This window comes from Haemaphysalis longicornis, unplaced genomic scaffold (assembly GCF_048455015.1).
Source record: "Haemaphysalis longicornis isolate Haplotype H1 unplaced genomic scaffold, Haemaphysalis longicornis Haplotype H1 scaffold_6, whole genome shotgun sequence".
In the NCBI taxonomy this organism is placed as follows: Eukaryota; Metazoa; Arthropoda; class Arachnida; order Ixodida; family Ixodidae; genus Haemaphysalis; species Haemaphysalis longicornis.
Window position 1 is genome coordinate 23,106,875 of NW_027526407.1, and position 23,893 is coordinate 23,130,767.

General features: G+C 47.0%; 1 protein-coding gene across 4 annotated transcripts in view; it reads right to left on the reverse strand.

The window, feature by feature from the left end:
* Sd (TEA domain transcription factor 1 homolog scalloped) overlaps positions 1-23,893 on the reverse strand; it is a 58,242-nt gene that overhangs the window by 21,993 nt on the left and 12,356 nt on the right. Inside the window, exons 2-5 of one of the 4 annotated variants that reach the window (XM_077673699.1) lie at positions 11,842-11,969; positions 8,418-8,495; positions 5,934-5,974; positions 2,903-3,098 (exon numbers count right to left, since the gene is read on the reverse strand). In XM_077673699.1, the coding sequence (XP_077529825.1) occupies positions 2,903-3,098; positions 5,934-5,974; positions 8,418-8,495; positions 11,842-11,969 (443 nt within the window). Of the gene's footprint in view, positions 1-2,902; positions 3,147-5,933; positions 5,975-8,417; positions 8,553-11,841; positions 11,970-23,893 lie in introns of all 4 variants that reach the window. The other 3 variants (XM_077673698.1, XM_077673697.1, XM_077673696.1) reach the window with 3 other exon arrangements.

The window sequence follows — 23,893 nt, forward strand, 5'->3', positions numbered from 1 at the left end:
TGGTAATGTGGTATTTAACTCCTCCTTTTATTGGTGCTTGACCACACTGCCCAGACGTTTAATACAAGAATTGGCATGAGTAAAATTTAGAAATTCAAGGCTAGGGGGGGGGTCCAGAAAAACTAGGGGGGGTCTACACCCCCCTAGGGGATGTGTGGGAAAATTACTGGCCACAAAAACCAACTGCAATCCAGCAGGTACATTTGTTATTTTTGCTTGCCGTTTTATCTATGTGGGGCCTTTGAACTTTTAATTAAGTGCTTTAGAACTTCTTTGCATACTTTAACAACTTTCTGCTTTTTCAGCAGACTTCTTCCTCAACCCCAGGAGCAGGTAGGTGCTTTTATTTACACTAACGTGATTGCACTACAGTTTGCACTATGCTTCGTTCGGCCTCACTTCACAGTAGTTCACAATTTTCCTACACCCACATAAGCTACACACGTTTATCATTGTAAATCCACCTGTACGATATATTTCGAGCACAACCGAACAATGCCATATAAGCACAGCACTTTATTATTCATACAGTGTTGTCATATTAGTGCTGCATTTTCTCCCATAACAACTGGGTTACGAGAGAGAGAAGGTAAGGCACGCAGTTGATGTCTCGTTTCTTACGTAATGTGGATGGTTGGATATGCGACCGCTTAGTGACAGTCAGCTAGTTTGGCGGCATCATTGAAGACCGCTGGCATTGCATTCACACTAGCTGTAAATGACAATATCTAACTGATAAGCTAAGCTTTTGTACTGACAGCACTTTGGCGGCCACACTCTCTAATATTTGCCTTAATGTTTGCAACTAATTGCCAAAGTTTCTGCATTGCACACTATCACAAATGAAACGCGAACTGAACGAGGGGTAGGTACAGACATCCAGTAGTCATCTGTCTCCAGCTGACAAAGTGTGTTCTTATCTGTTTCTAAGCACAGCGCAGAGAAAGACCTGAAACTGGCACTTACAAAACAAGGTAAACACCACTCGGTTTTTTCAGGTTGTCAGACCAATTTTGCCAGGCTGGATTTTATTTCGTCAATGATCCCTTTTCAACTCATTCCCACCAGGTGTACATTAGCTGGTTAGAAGCCTTGCCCCTCCAAACGACATTTCCATTATTATGGCACGAGCTGGTCACAGAATCTCCTGGCAAAATTGCACCATCCCATAACAAAGCTGATCATATTCATTGTCATGTCTTTGTCAGTGCAAGATTGGTCAATGTTCCCACACCAACGTCTCAAACCCGTTTGTAGCACCCCTGCCTTACGCATTTCGCTGAGAGCCAGGAACAAGACTTCGCATCCTGCCGATGCAGTTGGCATTATCAACGAATTTAACTTTCCCTTTTGCATCCCAACTGTCTAAACCCTGGTGTGAAAGGACCACACTTACGCTCACTCGGTCAGAATGCACTTAATGATCGCCGCCACTATGAATATCTTTGTCGGCACAGTGTATTGGCCGCGCAGCTGTCAGCCGCCACAACTGCCACTGCACACTGTCTTTAGTGAGTCACAGACGACCAATTTCCAAAACAATCACTGTATGGCCATCACTAGTGTCACTAGGTAAGATACAGAGTACAATCCCTGAGGCACTCAAGAGAGCAACGGTGGCCATTTTGGTGTTTATCAGTGTTGCCAGGTTGCTGCTTCTGTGGCCTCACAGCTGACTTTGACGAGGCCATTTGTAAACAACCCTGCCGAAGATGCAGCAACACAGCATCTTCGGATACACTTCTCCAGCTGAAATGCTGTGAAGAGCATTATCTTTTATTCGTGTTCGGAATGACACCAGTCGCACGCAGCCACAGAGCAGAGAGGACAAGCTAAGACTACCACAGTTGACCGAGAAAACGCATAAACAACACAATGGCAGCGCGCATGAACCGTCACACTGTAAACAAATGCCACGTGATGCGAATTGACCAATGATAATGGCAGTGGCATGGAACAATAGGAGAAAAGAGCGCTGATACTCTGTAACCTTATCTAGTGAGACTAGCCGTCAATTGTCAACTGGTTCGAGGATAAATGTAAGTCATCGTAGCTGCCACTTTCATCTTTTTGGGTGAGGTAGCGCTACCAAGCTCAGCAGTTCATTTCAACATTAGTCAACAACACTGACACCTAAGCTAAAATCACAGCACATTTTCCGTGATCGTCTGCCAATTTTAGTGGTCTTCCTTGTGAATGTCAAATTCACTAAGCACCCATGTAAGCCATTCGGGTCCCCACCCTATGCTCCTCAGAGTGCCGCTTCTGTGAGGCTCCGGCAGCCTCTACTAGATTATTTGGGGCTGCGATAAGAGCCCCAACCTACACCCCCTGCCTTTCCCTTCACTGCACACTGGGAGAGAGAGTACTGTCCAACTCAGACCCTGACGGCCAGGTTTGGCTGGTGATGACAACCCAAGAAGCTCGACAGTCACAAGGGCAGTTGCAGTGCCAGAAATTGTTTTTTTTTTTCCTTTTTTTTTGAAGGGGGGGGGGCAAATTTCTATATCGAAAAAAACAGTATTGGAATTTAGTATTGGAAAAAAAATGAATTTCAAAACTGGAAAAAAAACCGCTTGCACACAAATCACTTAGCAACACAGTGGTTTTTGGCACCCCTTATACGGTGCAACAGCTGGCTCGAGCCCGCATTTCTGACGGTCACAACACGTTTGCGACCGTGCACAAGAGGGATGCAACCTAGTACAAGTGGAATGCCTTAAAAAAAAGAAAAATAAGAAGCTGTCGACCTCCTTGTTGAGTGGCGGTCGCCGTCCCCCCCCCCGGAACCACCACTGCCCAAGGGGGTCCTGGAATAAGGAATTTTCCGCAAGGCAACTGCTCCGCAGAGATGTTCATTCCACCCCCTCCAGAGCATTGGTGGAGAGCAGTGTGTGCTCACCGTGTCGGGGTCCTGCTGCAGCTCCATGAAGGCAGAGAACTCGACCAGGCGGAGCTTGTGGGTGGCGATGGAGCGTCCCTCCCAGGAGGGTGTCATGCCCCCCCCGCCGTGGGGGGGCGGAAGCAGGTCCACCCCACCGCCAGGGGGAGCCTTGGGGTTCTGCAGAGCGTAGGGCTGAGACGCGAAGGGCTTGACGCTGCATTGCGACCACGGGCGGAGGGAAGGGTCAGAGCGCAGCGGCAGGCTTTGCGGGCCACCGAGAGGAAAAGAGACGGGTTTTTTAGGCTTAGCGCGGTCGCAAGCAAGTCGCGGTTTATGGGGCGCAGAGCAATGGGAGGTTTAAACTAGGCGTGCTAGAACAGCAAATTTTTTTAAACGTGTTTATCCGCGCTCAATAACTCCCTATCTTGGCCCACTTTGACCCCACCGTCGCCATCGAAGTCCGGACTGACGCTAGTGGACATGGCGTCGGTGCTATCACAGCCCAGTGACAGGACGGCTGAGACCGTGTTATTGCATACGCCAGCCGCCTGAACACCCGCTGAACAGAACTACTGAATCATGCTTCTCAATCAATCACTTGTCTGTAAATACGTTTGCTAAATGCACCTTCATTTTCACGTCTTCCTCTCCATAACAATATGGATACCTTAAAAATCAAATGAAAGACCGGGTATTTCTTTCCCTACATTATTGTATTGTTCGAAGTGTGCAGTGCCATTTACGATTGTTACTTTCAGGCTCCAGAAAATGTGAATGGAAAAAAAGCAACAAGAATGAATGTTTCCACATTGAAATTTGTCAATGCGCGGTTCCCATTTTTGGACGCTGAGTCTTCTGGCTCTACAGCATGTTTAGCAGGTGATGAAAGCCTGATTATTTTTACATTAATGAAACAAATACAAATTGAATTGCAACATCAATTCAATTTGTCCTCAATGTTTCAAACATTCGCATACTCGTAGATCAAGCAATGTGCGCCTAATGTAATTATGAAGTGCATAATATTTATTACGCAAAGCACCTCCTTGTGTGAGACAATACAAGGTGTAATAGTAAAGGCAAGAAGGTGGAGGAAAAAGTTGAGCAAAACTGAGGAATGTCTTGCCTCCAACGTTTTGTTGTGCAAACCCTAGTCCAAACAGCTGGGTCTTCGACAATGTGGGTGGCTATTCCACAATTCCAAAGCCCACTGATGCATCTTTTGGTGCTTTGGAACTTACAAACAATGCCAGTGACTTTTACTCATACGGTGAATAAAAACTTCCTACTGGTGTTATCATAAAAATATCTATTCTTTCGGTCACCCGTGTGTTTGTTAAGTGAATACAGATGTCTTTACAGCTTAGAAGCTAGAAATTGTTTTGAAAGAAGACGCCTCTGTTTTTTTTAGTGGCATTGCAAAAGAGCACTTGTGTCAAGGTGGCAGACATCTCTTCACAGTGATGCAAGCCCATGTACTGTAGCTGCAGCTTGATACTAAAATTTTGCACGCCTTTTACACATGTCCCAAGCTCCCAGCTTCCTACATTTGATCCCAAATCTTCACAGCCATTTCTCGCTCCAATTTAGGCAAGTTACAAGTACTTCTGCATCCCATCGAACAGCGTCAATCTCAAGCCCTAGGACTGGGTGAAGAGCCGATGAGTACCTATGTTTTGAGTCAAGTTGGAAGCAAGGAGCGATTCTTCTTGAATACTTACAACTTGAGCAGCTAAGGTATCGGCTACAGCACATACCCTACCCTAAAGCAAAGCACCTCCTTGTGTGAGACAATACAAGGTGTAATAGTAAAGGCAAGAAGGTGGAGGAAAAAGTTGAGCAAAACTGAGGAATGTCTTGCCTCCAACGTTATGTTGTGCAAACCCTAGTCCAAACAACTGGTACCCTATACCTTTCTAAGAGGTTGTGAAAACAGTCAACATTCCAAAAAATAGTACTCATATATTTAAAGTTTACCATTTTCACCCTAGTATTTATCAGATAGCATTTGCAAGTGCCATAGTTTCTCTTCTTCAAAGTCTCACCCGAAAGAGTACACTTTGAATGGATGTTCACTTTCAGGGTAAACAGTGCACTAAACTTGCCTTCTTCTGATGATATCACTCGAGTACTACTCATAAAATGCTAATGCTGCAACTAACACATGGCTGTCTCTGTATACAGGCATGATTTCAAATGCATTATTGTAAATGCACTCTGGTTTGACACACAACTCGTCCTGAATGAGGCATGATACAAGCCCCTTACTATCTCCTGTTCAAACTTTCCCCAATACCTTTAAAAGGAGTACTGACATGAAATTTTTGTTTTACGTTTTTTTTTTCTGCTGCTATGGACGCCTACCAGGCCACCAATCATAGAATGGCACATTAGACAGTCAACTGCAGTGCAAATAATTATTTACAGCCTCGTTTAGTCGGGTTATTTTCAGTTTCGACAGAAAGAACACCAAGGTGGCTGGCATTACGGGACGGTGCTCATGACATCACTATTATTTGTCGCACCATCTCAAGCGCCCGGGTAGCATGACATCAGTTCAAAACCGTGACGTGATACACAAGGCAGAGCAGCACACGCCAACTGCAGCCAGCACGTTAGCCATGTCAGGGGTGCCCTAACGTCGCATTTTGGGGCCAGAAGGAGCAGATGGTGTCACGCTGGTGCCGATTGCGAAAGGGTATCCATTCTGAGCTTTCTCAGGGGCGAAAATATTAAAACGGATTTAAAATACGATATCCTGAACGATTACTGTTGAAACTTGCTGGGAGATATCTTCAAATGCAAAGGATTCCTTTTACACGGGTATCTCGGTTTGAAATTTCATGTCAGTACTCCTTTAAAACGGCCAGGATGTTCCAGCACGCGCAGTCAATGTCCTTGCAGTGTTCTGTCATCAAAAGGTCAGACACAGACACACTCGGTGTAACCTATTCGGGGCCTGAAGGGGCAGTGGCCGTGGGGAGAGGGGGGCTGGGGCAGTTATTCCAGAAGATTCTATTGACAGCATTGTCAAAGCAGAAAAACTTACTCTTCAGAAGTTCCAGGCTGACCAATTGGTGGCTGCCAAAACTGGAAACATGAAAGAAAGAAAAAAGAAAACCACTTGTCATGAACAGAATATCAATAGCCAAGCTTTTTACCATGGCGAACAGCAATTCAAAAAATCTACTGACTAGTATTCATATACTCCCTAATGCAAAATGTGGGCGCAGCGCAAATTGCAGTTTCCTCGCTCACACTGCATATCTGCTGCCTCTCGGGAAGTGATCGCGTGATCAGCGAACATATGGCGGGGCGCTCCTCTGCTGGTATCTCGCAGCGCGTAGCCGCTGCCAGCCAGCATGTTGTTCCAAATTGTGCTTTAACCTCCCATAAAATGTCACGTGGTTCGGATTAGCCACGCACGAGGGAGCAGCGACCCCCTTGTTGCAAGTCATGTTTGAAAGTCGCGTGGAAATGTAATGTGGGTTGTATTAGTTCTGAATGGGGATCAAGTGGGAAGGTTGGTGCATACATGAGAAACAGCGCAAACTAATGGGACACAGAATATGTTACAAGAACTTGTGACAATGTGACAAGAACTTATGTTCATTTTGCGTTATTTGCAACTCTTCCTTTTCTCTTTCCATTGCTTTGTAGATGTGTATTTAAGCCACCTGCAAGCAATAAAACTTGGTTGTTAGTCGGCACTGTGGGTGTGTCTTCTACTCTGAAGCCCATTAGTTCACGCTGTTTCTCACGTTTTGGATTAGCGGCGAATGGAACAGCGTCTGGGAAAAGTGTCAGGGCCTTGGCGGCAACGCATGAAACAAGAGTGAGGGGGGAGGCAGTGGGAGAGATGACGCCATAGCCGCGCGTGCCGTCCTTCTCCTTTTTTTGCCAGACGCCCCTCTCCATTTTCTTTCTGCAGTCGCTGCTGCGTTCACTCACTCGGTCATGCGGGCATAATTGCCGACGCCGCAAAACCCAGGTAACAGCTGCCAAAGGGCCACGCCCTGAAAACCAACCAATTTAAAGGGCCCTGTGGCGAAAATACAGCTTTGTTCAATTTGAAAGATGTACCCTCCCTCCACTTCGTACCTGAAGTGAAAGACATTCTTTAATTGAAAAAAATGCAAGAGGTATTGAAAAACTCAGATTTTGCACAACAGGGACGTAACATGGGCACGAATGAGGTAATCTGGGCCAACACTAAAATCATAACAGTGTGTTAACTGCACCTTAGTGTTCAAGTGATACGGTCAAACACAACTAAAGGCCCCACTACAATCATCCAGTCATGTTTCTTGACGGTGGCTTAGGTCAGCAGCCGCCAATCCTACAAACAAGATTCCGTGACGTCATAGAGAAACTGCCAGAAAGTGGCTGGGGAGGCGCCACTGCTTAACAGCGAAGCTGTTGCTGCTGACCGTAATATGTGCGACGTCATCATAAAACTGGGTCAATGTTACTCCCACCGTTTACCCCGCATTTGAGCACGCGTTTTACGAGCAGCGTCCGGCGTCGTCCAAGCTTGCGCGTGGCGCTCGCAAAAAGTACCAAGAAAACAGTTCGCGTGCGTCCGCGCCTCAAGGGGGGGAGCACAACAGAGCTCGCGCAACACACGCCCAGTTCGTGAAGGTGGTTGCTGCCGGTTCTAGCACGTGCTGGCGCGCTCCACCTTTAGAAGGTAGTAGTACTTAAGTCTTTTATTGGGAAGAATACGCCGATTGGCCAGAGGGGGAAAATGAGAAATGTGAAATCCTGCGGACAGAACAGTTCGGGCCCGCAAGTCATGCATGAGGAGACGACGATGTAGATGGATATGACAATGACTTCTACAGCCACAGCAAAAAGCGACGACGCAACATATAAATAAACGATTTCACATCTAATAATTCAATACGTGGTGGCGTATCCTTCAGTGCTTACATAGAAAGAAATCCTTCAGCTTCGCTACACTCTTAATAAAAGGGGTCATAAAAGGGTAGTAAAGGCCGTATTTACTACTTCCTTACGAACCTTACTACCCCACGGTATGGTATGTAGGCTCTACCACTAGCAACTATATGGCTAGGAAATTAACTGGGTGTCGGAAGCAGCATACACTAGATTAAGGTTGTGCTTATGACTAGGTTATGCATGGGCAGTTAGTAAACGCATGTAGCTCAGGAGCGTATTATCGCTAGGACTTTGCTAGTAAAGGTAGTGGGGCTTAATTCTGCTGCTTCAATTAGTAACCCTGACTAGTGCTGCATTCACAACCTCCAGTTACTAAGTACTTAGTGTATACTGGCACAAGTTTTCCGTTAGTGAATGGCACTACCTTTTTTTAAGAGTGTATCGTTCAAGCCTTGGGCAACTTAGTGCAAGCTTCGCCAATTTTTAATACCTCAATTGTTTGAAGTTCGCGTCAAAATTGGTACTATTGTTATCTGGTCAAAGCATACATTTTAATGTGAAAAGAACGCGAGAAAAAGAAAAAAGAGGGAAATGCCATGCGGATATGCACAGCGGCGGTGGTGGAACTCACCGGCGCGCCGGTGTAGCCGACGGGCGGCACTAGCGATGCCAGTCCGGCCTTGTTCTGCATGGCAGTGGCCGACACAATCTGCGCCGAAGACAGCGACGTCAGAGACTGAAGCGCTTTCTCCTTCGCTGCCGTGTCCTGTTGGAAACGCCGGGACGAGCAGATATTGCCATCCAGTCACCCATTTTTCGCCAGCACGCATTTACAGCAAGGTGCAATCATTTTATCACTCTGAACAGACCATAGGCTCACCATCGTAGACTCGCCATTGTAACGACTGTAAATCTACAGTTATTTCAAAAAAGCACATAGTTTTCACGTGACAGGTACCATCAACACGGGTCTAACCCAAAGCTTCCCCTGTGGCCCTAGCCAGGGTAAGATGAAGTTGTTGACGTGAAAGTTATAGCCGTTGCCGTTTATAGCCGTTGCCATAGCCATCACTGCGTTTCCCGTTCCTGGGAATGATGGCGGCCATTGTGATTTCAACAAACTTGTGTATGCCGAATCTTGTTAATTCAACCTTTAGAAGACTCCTCAAATGCGTTGAAGAAGATAGTACAAATGTTTAGCCTAAATGCATTTTTTTATAACTCGACAGAAATATGAGATAGAGCTCAATTACGAGAGACTACTTAGTACATGTAAAGAGGCAACGCTCAAGTTCCAGCTCCAACACAAAAATCAATAACCAAAAAACAAAAGCCGCAACTTTAAAACTGAGCTCTCGAGTTTGGCCTTTATTTCCGCAATTTCACGTCAAAGTTCCACTACATTTCAGTTATTGCAAAATTCGCAGCTGGCCAGTTTAGCGCTGAATAAAAACTATGGCATTGAGATGCGCTTTTTTGGGGGACCTCGACTTTGAGGGAACTAACTTTGTTCAGTTTGCCTCCTGTTCCGACCTTAGGCCAGTAAAATGAACCGACGGGCACTTGTGATGCGTCAACAAGAAAACAAGAACACACATCGAAAGCTTGTAAAAAAAAGTATAAAGAATTGGCGTACGTGAGCCCCGGAAGAACAAGGGAAATGAACAGAGAAGCAAGTAAAGAAATGTGACGTGCGAGAAATACTTATAAAAACAGCTTGGAAAAGTACAGCTAGACTATTTACAACCCAGGCGTAGTTCATTGTCACGGTCACCGAGGGGTGCTGTCTTCACGTTGGCCAACCGTATCCCACAGAGGCATAGAACACTCGGGGCAGGAGGTTGTAAATTAAGACACTAAAAACTGTCAACAGGCTCTTTCGACTTGGTGCTCATTCAAAGCGGCTAACAGAAGAAAAAAAACTGCACGTGACAGCTACGCAGGCGGCTTTCAACCTTGGAAATGAATGAATGATGTCGAAGTTAGCGTAGCATATATAACGTGCCAGAAGTACAGACACGGTTGCGACATGCGGAGAACGCCGGGCTCCTTAGAGACAGATCGCTCTGCGCGGGGTCGTTGCAGTCTTGTTGTGCCAACACGTTCAAGAGAAGTCTTAAAGTCCTTGTGACGAAAATAAACAACTTCGCTTCTTTTTCCTTCAGTGACTTAACGAGGTTCGAGCCAACTTTTTAGCCAACCAAACAAAATGGTTGTTGAGTAGTGGAACCAGTAAAAAGCTTTTGTAAGGTCTGCATCAAACGGCTGTTCAAGAAATGCCCTTCTCATGCCGGTGTGAATTGCGCGCTTCAAGCAAGGGCCGCATGCGTTTTGCCACGGCCGTTTCAGACCGTAAATCACCACCACTCTTCGACTTCGTTAAAGCTGCGATGAACTCAACAGAGAGAGGAAGAGAAAAAACAATGGGGAAAAACAAATGCTTGTGAGTGGTTATGGAAACGACCATAAGCCTTCCAGCCATATTTTTAGCGAGGTTTACCGGACGTTTGTTTAGAGCAGCTGACGGACTGCGGCTGGCTTGGATTGGCTTCACAAGAAAAACAAAAACTGCGCGCCAGCCAAAAACGAGTTTCGCAAATGGCCCAAAGTGCCACAGTGCAGGAATACAGACGGCTATGTTTTGAAAGGAGGAAGAACTTGGCCAGTGACATGGGTCAGCATTTTTCTTTCAAAGGCTTTTTTTAAACATGCGCTTTAAGTTTGCTTTCAAACCATGCTTGTGATGATTCTTTGCTTTATACAAAGTTTACGCAATTCCGAACTTATTCAGCCCTTCATTACTTCTAATAACCCCTCAGCAGCAGCGTTTCAACACACAAAATGCTACCAATCGTGGCAATTATCTCTATTAGGACACAAGGTAAAACTCTTACAGTCCTGAGCAGAATTAAGAGGAACACAGAACAATGGCATGGCTAGTTCTTTTTCTGCTGTCCGTCAAGTATTAATAAGCATCCACACCACACTACAGCATGCTTGGAAGCTGAAGAAAACCTCTCGCATTAATTCAGAGACAGCAACGGGCACTTTTCTAGTGAATTCACCGAACACATTACACAACCGGCACATGCACTCACCAAGCCCTTAACATAGACACAAACATCTGCACACAATGAAGAAACAAAAGAACGTGCGGATCGCGGGCACCCGGAAACAAATATACCACGGAGAACTAACACGCTTCACACTAATGGCTTTTGTACACTGCTTTCAACGAGCTGTTATCAGCTGTACGATGCTAAATAAATCTCAGTTCTGCAAGGGAACGCCTTGGACCAAGTATGGAAAACTCGAACACTCCTGGGTTTACACGAATTGGGTTTACACCAACATCCAGTTGATCAGTTTGCACTAACTTAGATGCAATGTTCTTGGAACAATGCAATTTTCTCAGGACAAAGGTGCAGTCTTGTTATTTCCAGATATATTGAAATTAGTGTGGTTCACTTGTTTTTCTTTTTCTTATGTTTATGTTTCTGTATCATAAAAAAAGTAATTACTATATTCAACCCCTTTCCATAGCGACATGGCTTGAAACAACAAGGCAAGAAACCCCGATAAATAACGCCGAAAGGGCACTTCCAAAGTTTTTTGCAATGCATTCTTGTTTTAGTCATCGCTCCAATAAACTATCGACACGAATAGCTTTTCCCAACATTGATTGATTGATTGATTGATTGATTGATTGATTGATTGATTGATTGATTGATTGATTGATTGATTGATTGATTGATTGATTGATTGATTGATTGATTGATTGATTGATTGATTATGATGTTTAACACGCCAACGTTAGGAAGGCAATGAGGTGCGCCATAGTGGAGGGTTCCAAATTAATATTGAACACCTGGGGATCTTTAACGTGCACCAAAATCTCGAACACGTGGGCATTTTTGCTTTTCGCCTCCATCAAAAAACCGTCCGCTGCAGCCAGGAATCGAAAGCTTTCCCCAACCAAAATGCATACATCGTGGAAACACTGCTGCCTCGCTATTTGGCGCACCTGTCAGTGGCTTCTGTGCCGTTCCACTTACTTTTAGCTTGGACTGTATCTCGCGGGCTTTCCTCCTGGCCAGGACCTGGATGTGGCTGGACACCTGTTTCCGCGTCCTCGTCTTTCCCGTTCGAAGCTTGATGTACCTGGCGATCAACTCATTGCGTCCTGCGAGAATCACACACAACGAAAAAAGATCCCACAGGTAAGTGGCGCGGGGACGCAATAAATTTCTCCGCTTTACTTACACAACATTGAATTAGTAGGTCTTATAACCATGCTGAGTTTCACAATTTATGATAAGGCTGGTACATTTTTATGAGATGGCACAACAATCTTTATCATGATGTCACGGCTGGTAAGTATCCCTCCTCCCGTGAAAATGGAAAGAGCATTTCCAGCAAGAAATCCTGATTTCCGGCTTCATTTCTGACTAGATTATTACATTCTAGCTGGAATCAACAGCTTCTAACTGGAAAAATTCTCAGTCTAGCTAGAGACGACTATTTCCAGCTTGCGGGAGTTTTTTCCTTCTACCTGGATTGACAAATGCTAGCTGGAAGTAAATCTCAATCCAGCTAGAAATGAACAAGAAACTGAATTTCTAGCTAGAAATTCTGCCTATTTTTAGCTAGAATATTTCTAGCTAGAAGACAATTCTGGTTCAATAATCCAGCTAGAAAAAACACATACTTTCACCTGGGTCTTCATTCTATCTCAGGAAAAACATCATCGAAAATCGCGGCGTTAATTCTGCTGATATTCGTTTTAAGCGGGCGTGTTAGCACCTGCCACAGAAATTTCAATGAGACAAGTCCGTGCCGAGATGAAACACATTTTTAAAGAATCGCACGGCAGTGCACATCAAAGCCGAGTTGGGAAATCTAAGCTGACACGAAACTGCGCACCAGCCCTGAAGCCTGTTTATTCTTGGATGAATTTAACCCTTACTCAACATGAATCATGCAGACGCCCATTAGGGGTACCACACCGACACTGCGGAGAAATGTCATGGAATTGTTGTGTAGGTTCACCGCACAGTGTGCGAGACTGACGATACCGAGAACATTCCAGCTGAAATACAACACAAAATCTTGCATGAAAAAGGAAACTGTAGATGAAAGAAATGCATGCACGGTGGCTTGTTGTGTGCACGAATGATTGTTGACTGCGAAACAAAAGCGCACGCCACATGACTTTCAGTGACTTTTTTGTGAATGGCTACTTTCGGACGAAACTGAAACATGTGTAAGCTTGGTGGAAAAAGCGTGTAGCGCTCAAAGGAAACGATGTTTTGAGAAAACAGTGTTTAATTTGAGTTTTTCAGTGCTTTTCAAACAACCCTCGAAGGCTTTAAGTAAATAGGAGCACAATGTACAAGAAATGTCAGAGCAGTTTAGGAAGAGAAACTTGTTGCGCTCCGTGTGTTAGTGTATGGGAACAGGCCTCGGGCGGTTTACTCTTCTTCACACCAGGTGACGCTCCCGCAGAGCAAGAGTTCTACCATAATTCCAAAGGCAGTGCTTTGCTTTTTGAGGATAGACGAGGTTGCTTGCGAACTAAGAGCTTTGTGGGGAAGTATACACAAAATGATGGGGTATGCGTGGTCTGCGGAAAAGAAACAAAAACTATGCGGCACATAGTGTCAGAATGCGAGGGTATCCATCCAAATCTACACGAGGAAAATATTCGGCTTCCAGAAGGATTGAAGGGTAGCACAGAAAGAGTTAACTTCAAGGCTGTCGAGGTGACGAAAAGAAGATTAGAATGTTGGTTGACGAAAAGCAGAGATGGTAATATTGCTAGGACAGCTACCACCTGTAACAGAAAAAAAAGCATTTAGTGCCTAATAAGTTTTTGTGCCTGCCCTAAGGGCAGCGCTAGCATTAAACGAAGAGTGTAAAACATAGGTATATTAGTTTCTTTATAGTTTTTCTTTTGTGGTAAGATGACGCGTCATCACACCACTACAAAGGGGATAGCACATAACACTATCAATCATCGATCATCATCATCAGTTGCGCGACCCCTTTTCCGCGTGCCGCCTTGATGACGTCAAACGGGGTATCAAATGCCATGCAGAGAAGCCTCCTGTACTGCTATTCCGCTGCCGCCGGCGGTGGCGGTGCTGCGCCCCGTCCAGCAGCAGCAACAGGGCGCTGCTGCAACAGCAGCGTGAGCGACATCGTAGGAATCCAGTGCGTTTTCCTGCACGTGTTCTGTTATTACGCGAGCGTGTACCCTGTTTCGTTTTTGTGCTTTACTGTAGCGACATCACAAAGCGTTGCGTGCCTGGCTGCCCAACATGGACATCAACACCGGCCGAAGCGCAGCCGCCGTAAGACGCCGCCTATCGCAGCGCCGTCACCGCGCTTCGGCCACCGTTCGAAGCGGCGCGGCGCGGCGCGGCTCCTTCACACGCAAGGGCGGCTTTCCCGCGTTAGCTCGGATTACAAGATGACGGGCGGTCGCGCAACTCTTAGCTTTCTGCGGGAACTATATAGAGGAACTCTATGTGTAACACGATACGAATGGTATGCTAAAGGCAGTCAAACAAATTTTTAACCAAGCAAGCAATGGCCAGGTCCAGCGCCGGTGGGAGGAGAAATCACGCGCTTGCTGAGGCGGTGGCGCCCTCTCTTGCGTCAAACCTTAATTAATCAATTAAATGAGAGAAAGAGTGGCCGTAAGCTGTCTTCGTGTCAGACGCCGCAGTATGCTAAGAAATATGCTATGCGGTAGCGCGAGGCGTTGGAAAACGAGTGTCCCGGTGTCTTAGTGCAGTGACTACATGAGACGGCAGGAGACGCCGACAACCCGAGCCCCTAAGGTGCTTCTCCCCTAAAAAAAAAAAAAAAAAAAAAAACAAGCCGTAGGCCCTCTTTATTTTCTCTGGACTGTCGCGTAGCTACAACGTATGACACATAAGCGGTTTTATTTGCCATTCTGTCCAATGAGACTCCGCTCACAAGAAAGAACTGTCACGTTGCCACTTCAACGTTCAATAACGCCAGGAGCCGTCAATCAGAACCTTTGCAAGACGATTTCGAAGTCAAGCCCACGAGAGAAAAAGCTGAGCAGCGAGTGTACGCTAAACGTCTAAAACACTTCTTGTGAGCCTGCAAAAAGAAGAAAAATACGATCGCGGACGCCAGTGCCCAAGGCGAAATCAATGGCACCGTCCCTTGTCGAGGCGCCGCCAGAAAGTCTTGGAGGGTTTCTCACAAAAATATCTGCAGTCGCCATTCTCATATTACTGCACAGCGTCCTAACCCCGTGAGCTATATGCGACGTATTCGTACGCCCCCTTCTTGTCAAAGACGATCCCTTTTCCGCCACATCCACGCAATGTGGCCGTCTCTTATACCGCCGATGCGTTTTGCGACTCGGCGAAACTATCATCTTTCTCTAGTTCTGTTTTCTTTCGATTCTATTTCAACGTCCCGCTGTCCTTTTCTGTTCCCCCACCCACTTTCACGCCCAGCCCGCAGCGCCACGTTTATACCTTGCAAGTTCGCTTCTCCGCCGGGCTCGCTTTGATCTCCATCCTCCCCTTCGCGGCGTCTCTTTCGCCTTCGGGCGCGCAGCATCCGTTTCTAAGGGATCCCCGAATTCCGCGCATTCCTGGACGGCCCGTCTCCAAAGCGTATCACTTTCGCGACGCTGTCGTCGTATATATCCGTTTCCTCTCTCTTGCTCTCTCTCTTTTTCTTGCAGCGCACTTTCTTCTATTCGTTTGTCTGTATCGCCTTCTGCTCGAGCGCCTCTTCTACCTTGGTTTGCCCATCCCCCCTCCTGCCTATCCCCCGAAGCATCAACCGAGGCGCGCTTTTACCCCCTGTCTCTTACCTGTTCATTTCAAACCGTGGAGCAATAGTGCGTGCAGTAGTGCGTGCAGTACCAACAGCAGTACGCATCGGTACCTCTTTGTTTACGTGTGCTTTCGTAACTTCCACTGTTTGTCCCACCATTCTTACTGTTATAAGAAGATTGCGCCCTAAATGTAAGCGCAAATAGCTCGTTCGGCAAGCTTATAAGCTCTGTCTAATTTGCGTTTGCTTTTTCCGGCCTGCGCCAATCGCCTGACTGGTATGACATCATAGGTTCTGTTGCGGGAAATGAACTAGTGGGTCGCATGGCCATTCCCTTTTTTTCCTAATTGTATAGCATATTTGAGCGAAGTTTGCGTTAAAAGTGGTGTCAGCAAGATTCTAACGAGTCAATCCTCTAAATGAACCAAACTTGAATTTTGTCTTCGTGGCCCCTTTAAGCGTGAACAGTTCACACCCAACCACGTGTAGCGCGGACTACTTCCCCCAGATATGAGGAATGACCCTGATGGCCTTTCTGCCCCGATAGTGGCACTCGAATGGTGGTCTGGGACAACACTGGATTACCTCACTCGGAACTCTATTCCAGAGTTAAGCTCAATGGCCACCAAAGGCCTGTTCCGCGCAGTCCTTTAGGGTGGCTCCAGTCACCATAGACGAGACCCCTCTTGGCACAATCTACATCCACCCGCAAGATACAGAACATTGCGAACAAATTTTCTGTTCACAAAGGCAGTAAATACGGGAACTCTGATGAAGAAAAAAAGGAACCCATAAAACAAAAACTGCGGTTGATTCCTCTGTCATGCGAATTAGTAAAACACGGAAGTTAAATGTGCAGCGAAATCTGCAGCTGAGCATGATTTGCGGGTCGGCGGCTGTCTTGTGGGTGTGCTTGGCGAGCGACGTCCTGCTGGCGGGTCGCTTCGGCAAAGTTGTACTGGCATCAGTTCCGTGACGGATATGACGTCAGTGCAATCTTGGTGTATCCGGGCATAAAACACTGTCGTGTTAATATACAAAACCCGAAAACGAACAACCTTAAGTATAACGTACTCTTTAGTACTAAAGGTTGCTTCCCCGCAAGAAGACCCCGTGTGCAAGGGTGCACCCTTTACAGGCCGCTTTCTTTGTTGTACTGGCGTCACTTCCGTGACGGATATGACGTCAGCGAAATATTCGTGCATCCGGGAATAAAACACTTTCGTGTTAGAATGGAAGGGGCGGGGGACAGCATAATGACTGGAAGAATGTGCTCGGTGTCGGCCAATAACACGAGCGCCGTTTATGAAATGCCAGCTGCGAAGTGTGACGCGCTGGCATGTCGCCCGGATGAACAACAACTACCATTACCAGGGCACTTTTGGCAACACATATTGAAACGACAAACATTCTTGCCGTTAACGGGACGCATGGGCCGTACGCCAGATGTACGTGATCTGTTTCGACGCGCATGCGCAATTGACGCCTAGAGGCACTCGTTGAGATTACAGTGTACGTTATCACAGCGCCGATCACTGTACACACGGAACGTGAAACGCTCTTACATCTGCGTCATTTCCGGCTCATTAAATATGGAATGGCTTTGCTTGGAACAACCAAAGAATGAGGCGTAAGTGAACGGACCTTAACGGAAGCACGGAGTTAATTAAGATGCCATAAATATTCAAGAGTTTCAGTTTTTATGTCGCGTCCATGTGGGGATGGGGAAAAAAATTACACCGCAACAGCAAAAATTGGGTTTAAAAAGTACAAAGAACGTTTAAAAAGTCATTCGCTTTTTAACCCCCTTTCATTATACTGGACGTTAACAAATAAAAAAAAACTGTGCCAAAACCGGCGAATGCATTCGTTTGAAAAGAATCAAAAAGGAGAAACTTGCAGCTGTCCCACGTTCAATGAAAATAAAGTAGAATCACGGGCGAGCACTGAACAGTGCGCACACATTGAAGCTCAAAAATAAAAACATTTAAACAAAAGCGTCGTTTTTTTTTTTCATTTTATTTTTGTGTGTGAATGGTTGCCGCAGCCTCGCCATTATTGAGTACCACGGTGCAACGAGTCAAGGCCGACAGCATTTAAAAGATTTTCCGACAACCCTCGCGAAAGCACGTGCTTCGCATCAACGTTCCGAGAGGGGGGCTGACAGAAGGGAGACAGCCAGCCAGCCAGACAGACAGACAGTCGAATCTTTCTTGCGGACAAACAGAGACGGGCCCGTTTCATGGCTGGTCCTCTCTGGAGACGAATCCCATATGTGTGCCCTCCGCAAAGCCCCTGCCCGATGCAACCGCGGAATGTACAGGCCTTTCGAGCATGTATCGCATGTCCTTGTTGGAAGGGCCAGGGGGTCTCCAGAAAGCGGACAGAAGATATAAACCGTCCCGAAATACAGGACGACGGAAGCGCAGCAAAACACGTCGCAAAACCGCGGCCGACGTTTAGCCGACTGCCCCGTTTCACCCGCCGGGCCTCGTCGGGGGAATTTACACGCACTAGTGCTCGAAGTCGTCGTCGTCGTCGTGTTCCGGGGATCGGTGAAAGGCGTCCCTTGTGACTAACAGTTTGTGGCTCAAATGCTGGTCCTTGTGGAACGCCGTTGCCGAAACGCAGTGCCCTTCGAATTCTTCCCCTTGTCGGAATTCCTTCTCACCCGCTGCCGTAGCTCAGCCCAAGGACGCGGGTTCGATTCCTGGCCGCGGCGGTCGCTTTGCAGAAGGAGGCAGAAAGCAAAAACAACCTTGTGTGCCGACATTTCGGCGCACGTTAACGATCCCCAGGTGGTCAAAACTAATCCGGAGCCCTCCACTACGGCGCGCCTCATCGCCTGCGTTGCGTCGGCGCGTTAAACCCTACAATCAATCAATCAACCAACGACGCCAATTCGATTTCGGCGCACGCTAAAGATCCCCAGGTGGTCAAAACTAATCCGGAGCTCTTCACTACGGCGGCGCGTTTCAGAGCCTGTGCGTAGCCTCGGCGCGTAAAACACAATGAATTTGAATTCCGTTACTTTTCAACCGGCGGGCGGGGCTGGCGACGGGGGGCGAGAAAAAAAAAGTATAAACAAGGCCCAACACGACCTAAATGTTCTCACACAGGAAGTTGTTATAATGAATACGAAACTAAATTTTAGGATCCCATAGTTTTTGTGACCCGCGAAGAATTAAGGAGCCTTTTGGAATACAATTTTCCAGTGTGTCGAAATAAATGGGGGACAGCGATTGAACTCGCAGCCAGTACTAGCCGAGTCATTCTGTTGTCACGTCTTTTGAAAACTTTTAACGCTTAGCTGTGGTGGATCATGGACTGTGGAAACTGCGCTGGAAATGGCGCACACGACAGGGCATGTGATCTAACTCCGTTATGTGCAATGCCGTCCGGAACATACCCGGATCTTACCAAAGTTCGAGGAATGCAAATGTCTATTCCTAAACTTTGATTACATCGCGGCATGTCGGGATCAGCGTTGTCCACACGAAGCGAGATGATCCTGTGGATTGCTAAGGTTATAGTGGCATTTTAGTTAATTCTTCAAGAGGACTGTGATTTGGGCGAGTTGGTGAATGTTCATGATTGACAATCCAGCGCGCAAAAACACGGCACAATTCTTGATTAGATCCGAGATCTTGATTAGATTGATTAGTTAATTCTTGATTAGATCCGAGCACGTTCTGGAGTACATTACGCTTGCGAAGTTAGATGATCTACTGAATTTCGCCCGCTTTAGTGCAGCTTACACAGCCCAGTGATGAAGTCCCCGCTTTCGTGACGAAAGAGTGGAAAATTTCACCATGCTTATAGTTTAAAACAACTTTTAGCAGTGTCGTCAGGTCCCCATAACGCCTCCCGAAGAAACCTTAAACAGGGTAAAGGCTTAACAAAGCCTGCGTCCCTTAGAAACGACGGCATCACCCAAAGCCCAGTTTTGTCTCGTACTGGCTCGAGTTCGCCTACAAAAGCAGCGACAGAGTTGTCGGACCCATTCACAGAAAGCCATCAAGACTCGAGGGAAGGCACCTTTCCTCCACTTGAGTACGTACAGAGGACGTTCGCGGTGCCGGGTAAGGGAATAAGATAGCTTGGCGCGCGCGATTCTGTGCAGCAAGACCAAACCAGGAGCCAGCTGCCTGGATTGGGGGGCGTGAGGAGAGGGGGAGAGAGAGAGAGAGACCGAAAAGGAACGGAACGAGCGTTCAAACCCCGAGCTTCGCTTCTCTCCTCCTCTCCCAGCGCCTTCTCCTCCTCCCATACTACACCCTTCTCGAGTTCATGGCTTGATCTGCTTTCCTCCCCCTCCGTGACTCCATCTACATCGTCCACCCCATGTGTTCTTCACTCTCTCTCTCTTTCGTTCTCTCTCCGGGTCTGAACGCACGCGAGGTTCGGTTTTTCCCCGGCTTGGCTTCTCTTGGCTTGGCTCGGCTTGACGCGCAGAGTCAGAGCCCCGCCGCCTCTCTCCCTCCTTTCCTCGCCGACCGTACGTCCCAGCCGACTGACTGTGTACGCCGCCCGACGCCGACGAGCGAGGAATGCGAGGAATGTGCAATTACGCTCCGTCCGGGCAGACGATGCGAGCGCGCGGCAGTAGCGGCGGCAGCCATGGGTCCACGCTCATCAAGGCTCGGCTGCGCCTCGCCCGTTGCCTCTCGCGCGGGCCCTGGAATGCCCGGAATGTCCGTTCGCCGGTCGCTCGCCGTTTGCGCTCGTACGCGCCACCGGCAGGCCTCCCCTTCCCTCTTGCCACCTTTATCTCTAGACCGACGTCCGTCGCGGCGAACGTTATACGAGAGGAGACGACGACGACGCTGATGAAAGTTTTCTGCTGACTTTTTTAGCCTGTCTCCTCTTTTTCGTGCTGGCTTCCCCTTATTGCTTTGCCTTTTCACCCAGCGGTACACACGTACCGCTTTCGTTGCTCCGTTGGGGCCGTTAATTCTGTTTTCTATATCGAGTGCGCTTTCGCGGGCGGCCCGTCGTCTGTCGCCGGCTCCGGCTCGCTGTTTGGCTTTGTCTTCGTTTCGGTCTTCCAGCCCGGCGCTTGCTTTCTTTTTCCACGCTCTTCCTCATCGCCTACCCTTCTCATTTCTCCCTACTGCCGTTTATTCTTACCGCTTCTCCACGTCCCTCTGTTTTAATACTCCCAGTAGCTTATTTTTATAGGCACTGCTTGGCGTTTCCACTCTCTCCTTCTCTCTATCTTTTTTCGTTTTTCGCGCGCTTTCTTTGAGGCGTCGGCTTCGCTTGGCTTGTCTTACACTACGGCTTGGGATCCAACCGACCCCCTTTTTCTAACTTGCTCCCTCTCTCCCTGCTTCCAGCGTAACCGTGCTTGTCTTTCTCGCTCAATGGCTTTCATCTTCCGTGGCGTTATTTGTTGCCGCGCTTTCGTTGTTTCTCCGCTGCCTGTCCTTCCGAGCCGGGTGACTTTGTTTGCAGCTTTGTGCTTGGCTTGGCTTGTCTTCTTTTCACGCTCATGGCTTGTCCCGCCAACTCACTCCTTTCACCTCCCTCCCCGCTGATCTATCTTGTCCGCCCCTCTCCCTCGCTTATCCCGCTATACAACGGCGCGATCGCGTTCGCCCTTTCTTTGGCTCGGCGCTAGCATCCCATATTGTTGCCACAGAGCAGCGTGGTCGTCGCGCTGCCGTGACGAGCAAAACATAAAGAGGGACAAAGAGGCAGCAAGTTGCGAAGCGCTTTTGAGGCAGAGAGAGCACGGGGAAGAATCGTCCGCCTTTTAAACAGCCGTGTACTTTTGTGCATTACCTAAACGACAGAACAAAAAAAAAAAAAAGAGCGAGTTATGCGGCAGTGTAACGTGATTCCACGGGATCAAAGAGATGACGCCCCACACACCGAGCTTAGTAACTAACTCAAGATAAACCACGCGAAAGGCGCGTTATATATATATATATATATATATATATATATATATATATATATATATATATATATATATATATATCGATCGCGGTGCCCATTCACCTGTCCCTCTGCGACGCAACCAAGGGCCCCCTGACGCATTTCGTGCAGCTCAAGAACGAAGAAAGAAAACGCGTGGCTTTGTGCAATGTTGTAATTTTTAGTCTTTTAATGTTTCTGGTCTTACAACGTTGTAGTCTACTTATTGTTTTAAGCTTTTACTGTTCTAGGCTTTTAATGTTCTGGGCCTAGGCTTTTTTTCGTTTCAGTTTACGCGAAAGCCCGATGTGGCCCATTCTGCGAAAATTCAGCATGCTTAGGAGGGTGCAAAATTTTCTATAGAGACACGAAAATGATAGTGATCACGGCAAAGTGCGAAAAAGAATAACTGCATCCAGCTCGATCGTTGCATCAAATTCAGTCCGACCACACAAATCTGTCACGCAACCGGCACAAATTCTAAAAACAGTCCATTGAATGGCACCGGTGGAAATGTTTTCGCTGGTTATGATCATCATCATCATCTCCTCATTCTCCTCCTTCGCCGCCGCCGCCGTTGTCATCGTCCCCGAACGCGCGCGCGTACAAAATATAAAACGCACGCATAGAACTGAGGAAATCCCCGCAGACTGTTCAGCGAATCCAACCTAGCGGCCTCACACGGCTTTGGGACGCTGGGTGATCGCGACGGCGATATTCACAACGCAATTCCCCCGGGAGGACGTTTACAACTGGGACAGACGGAAGGCGTAGACACTGAACATTTGCATCGCACAAACCCGCACTTTGTCGACAATTGCAGCCACGTCCTTTCGCCGGCGGCTTTGAAACAACAACACGCTACACACCGAGCCAAAACGAAGAAGAGCTAAACAGAACTCGGCATACACCGTGTTTACTCATACTCAACGAGCATATATATTTTCCGAAGGCACAAGCGAGAAGTACATGTACACTCAAAACCAAAGCCCAACAAGGAACAGATCGGCGTTATCGGAAACATCCTGCGTACTGCTAAAAGAGTCTACAGGGTTCGTACAGGCTTCAAAAGCAGAAATTCAAGGGTTTTCAAGGACTTTCAAGGACCAGAAAACACATTTTCAAGGTCCCCAGCTAATGTTTTATCTGGGATTATTTATAACTTTTCCAACACAATGCAAAATTTTTTTATTGCACAATACGTAAGCACACTAGTGCACATTTTGATAGGTGCTAACGGGTTCGTAAATGCTCCCCAGCTTTATTTTTTTATTTCATGGCTGGTATTTAGAGGTTTTTCTTTTTCCTTTATGTTTGCTGAGGCTGTTTGATTTCAAATCTTAGTTAATGTTGCCTGCATCTCCTGCTTTGTCAGCAAGAGTATCAGCTGAAATTAAATCCGCAAATGTTGCCGCAAGGCAGGATGAACAATGTACACGTCCAACATTTGCACGTACAAGCAAACGCAGATGGAGCGTATGAGGCACAGCAAACATGCAATGAGCGAGCGTCCACAGACTAGATAGAAGATGCAAGATAGAGAACAGAAGCTGGCTTTCCCTGGATTGTATCGTGACATGTATTGGATTGACAAGTGCCTGCTCCCAATGTTGCCATGTAATAATGAAAACCCACCAAATTTGTAATTTCACGAAATACACTGAAACTTGATTGTTACAATGTTTCTTTACATTTGCTAACACTTAAAATCCACGACAAACACTTTAAATTCTTGTGAAAAGACAGGGCCATTGATTCTCTCCGGAAAAATCAAGGGTTTTCTGGGACCATTTAAAAATTCCAGGACTTTCTAGGCCTTGAAATTGACACTTCTCAATTCAAGAGTTTTCAAGGTTTTCAAGGACCTGTGCGAACCTTAGAGAAAAATGATGGCTGCAGTTTGTTTATTTTTAGAAAGCACGGCGAGTGATAAAAGAAAATCACGCTCCATTCCTGCCTCATTGTGGAACCGGCGATGTTGGCACTGAATGTGTACTGTTATCGCATATTCTGCGCTATAGGAACCCTGCGCTCGAACGAGTCACTTCACAGCCTTATTTCATATACAAACAGCACGTAATCCGTCCGCTATAGACCGCTTCGTCACCACCGTAGCTAAACATATTGAAGGGCACAACGTTACTGTAGCGCGTAGTTTGAATACGAGGTACCACAACACGACAGCGTTTTGAAATGCGGAAAAGTTACCGCGTTCTTGAGCAGACATTCCCTATTTTTTAATGAAGAGTATTCTTTGGCAACATCGCCCGCTTTGCGGTATCGGGCTGCCTTCCTATCTGGCCTCTTGAGCTGAGCCACCCACCAATGACCTGCCTGTAAAGCGTGCACCCCTGCACA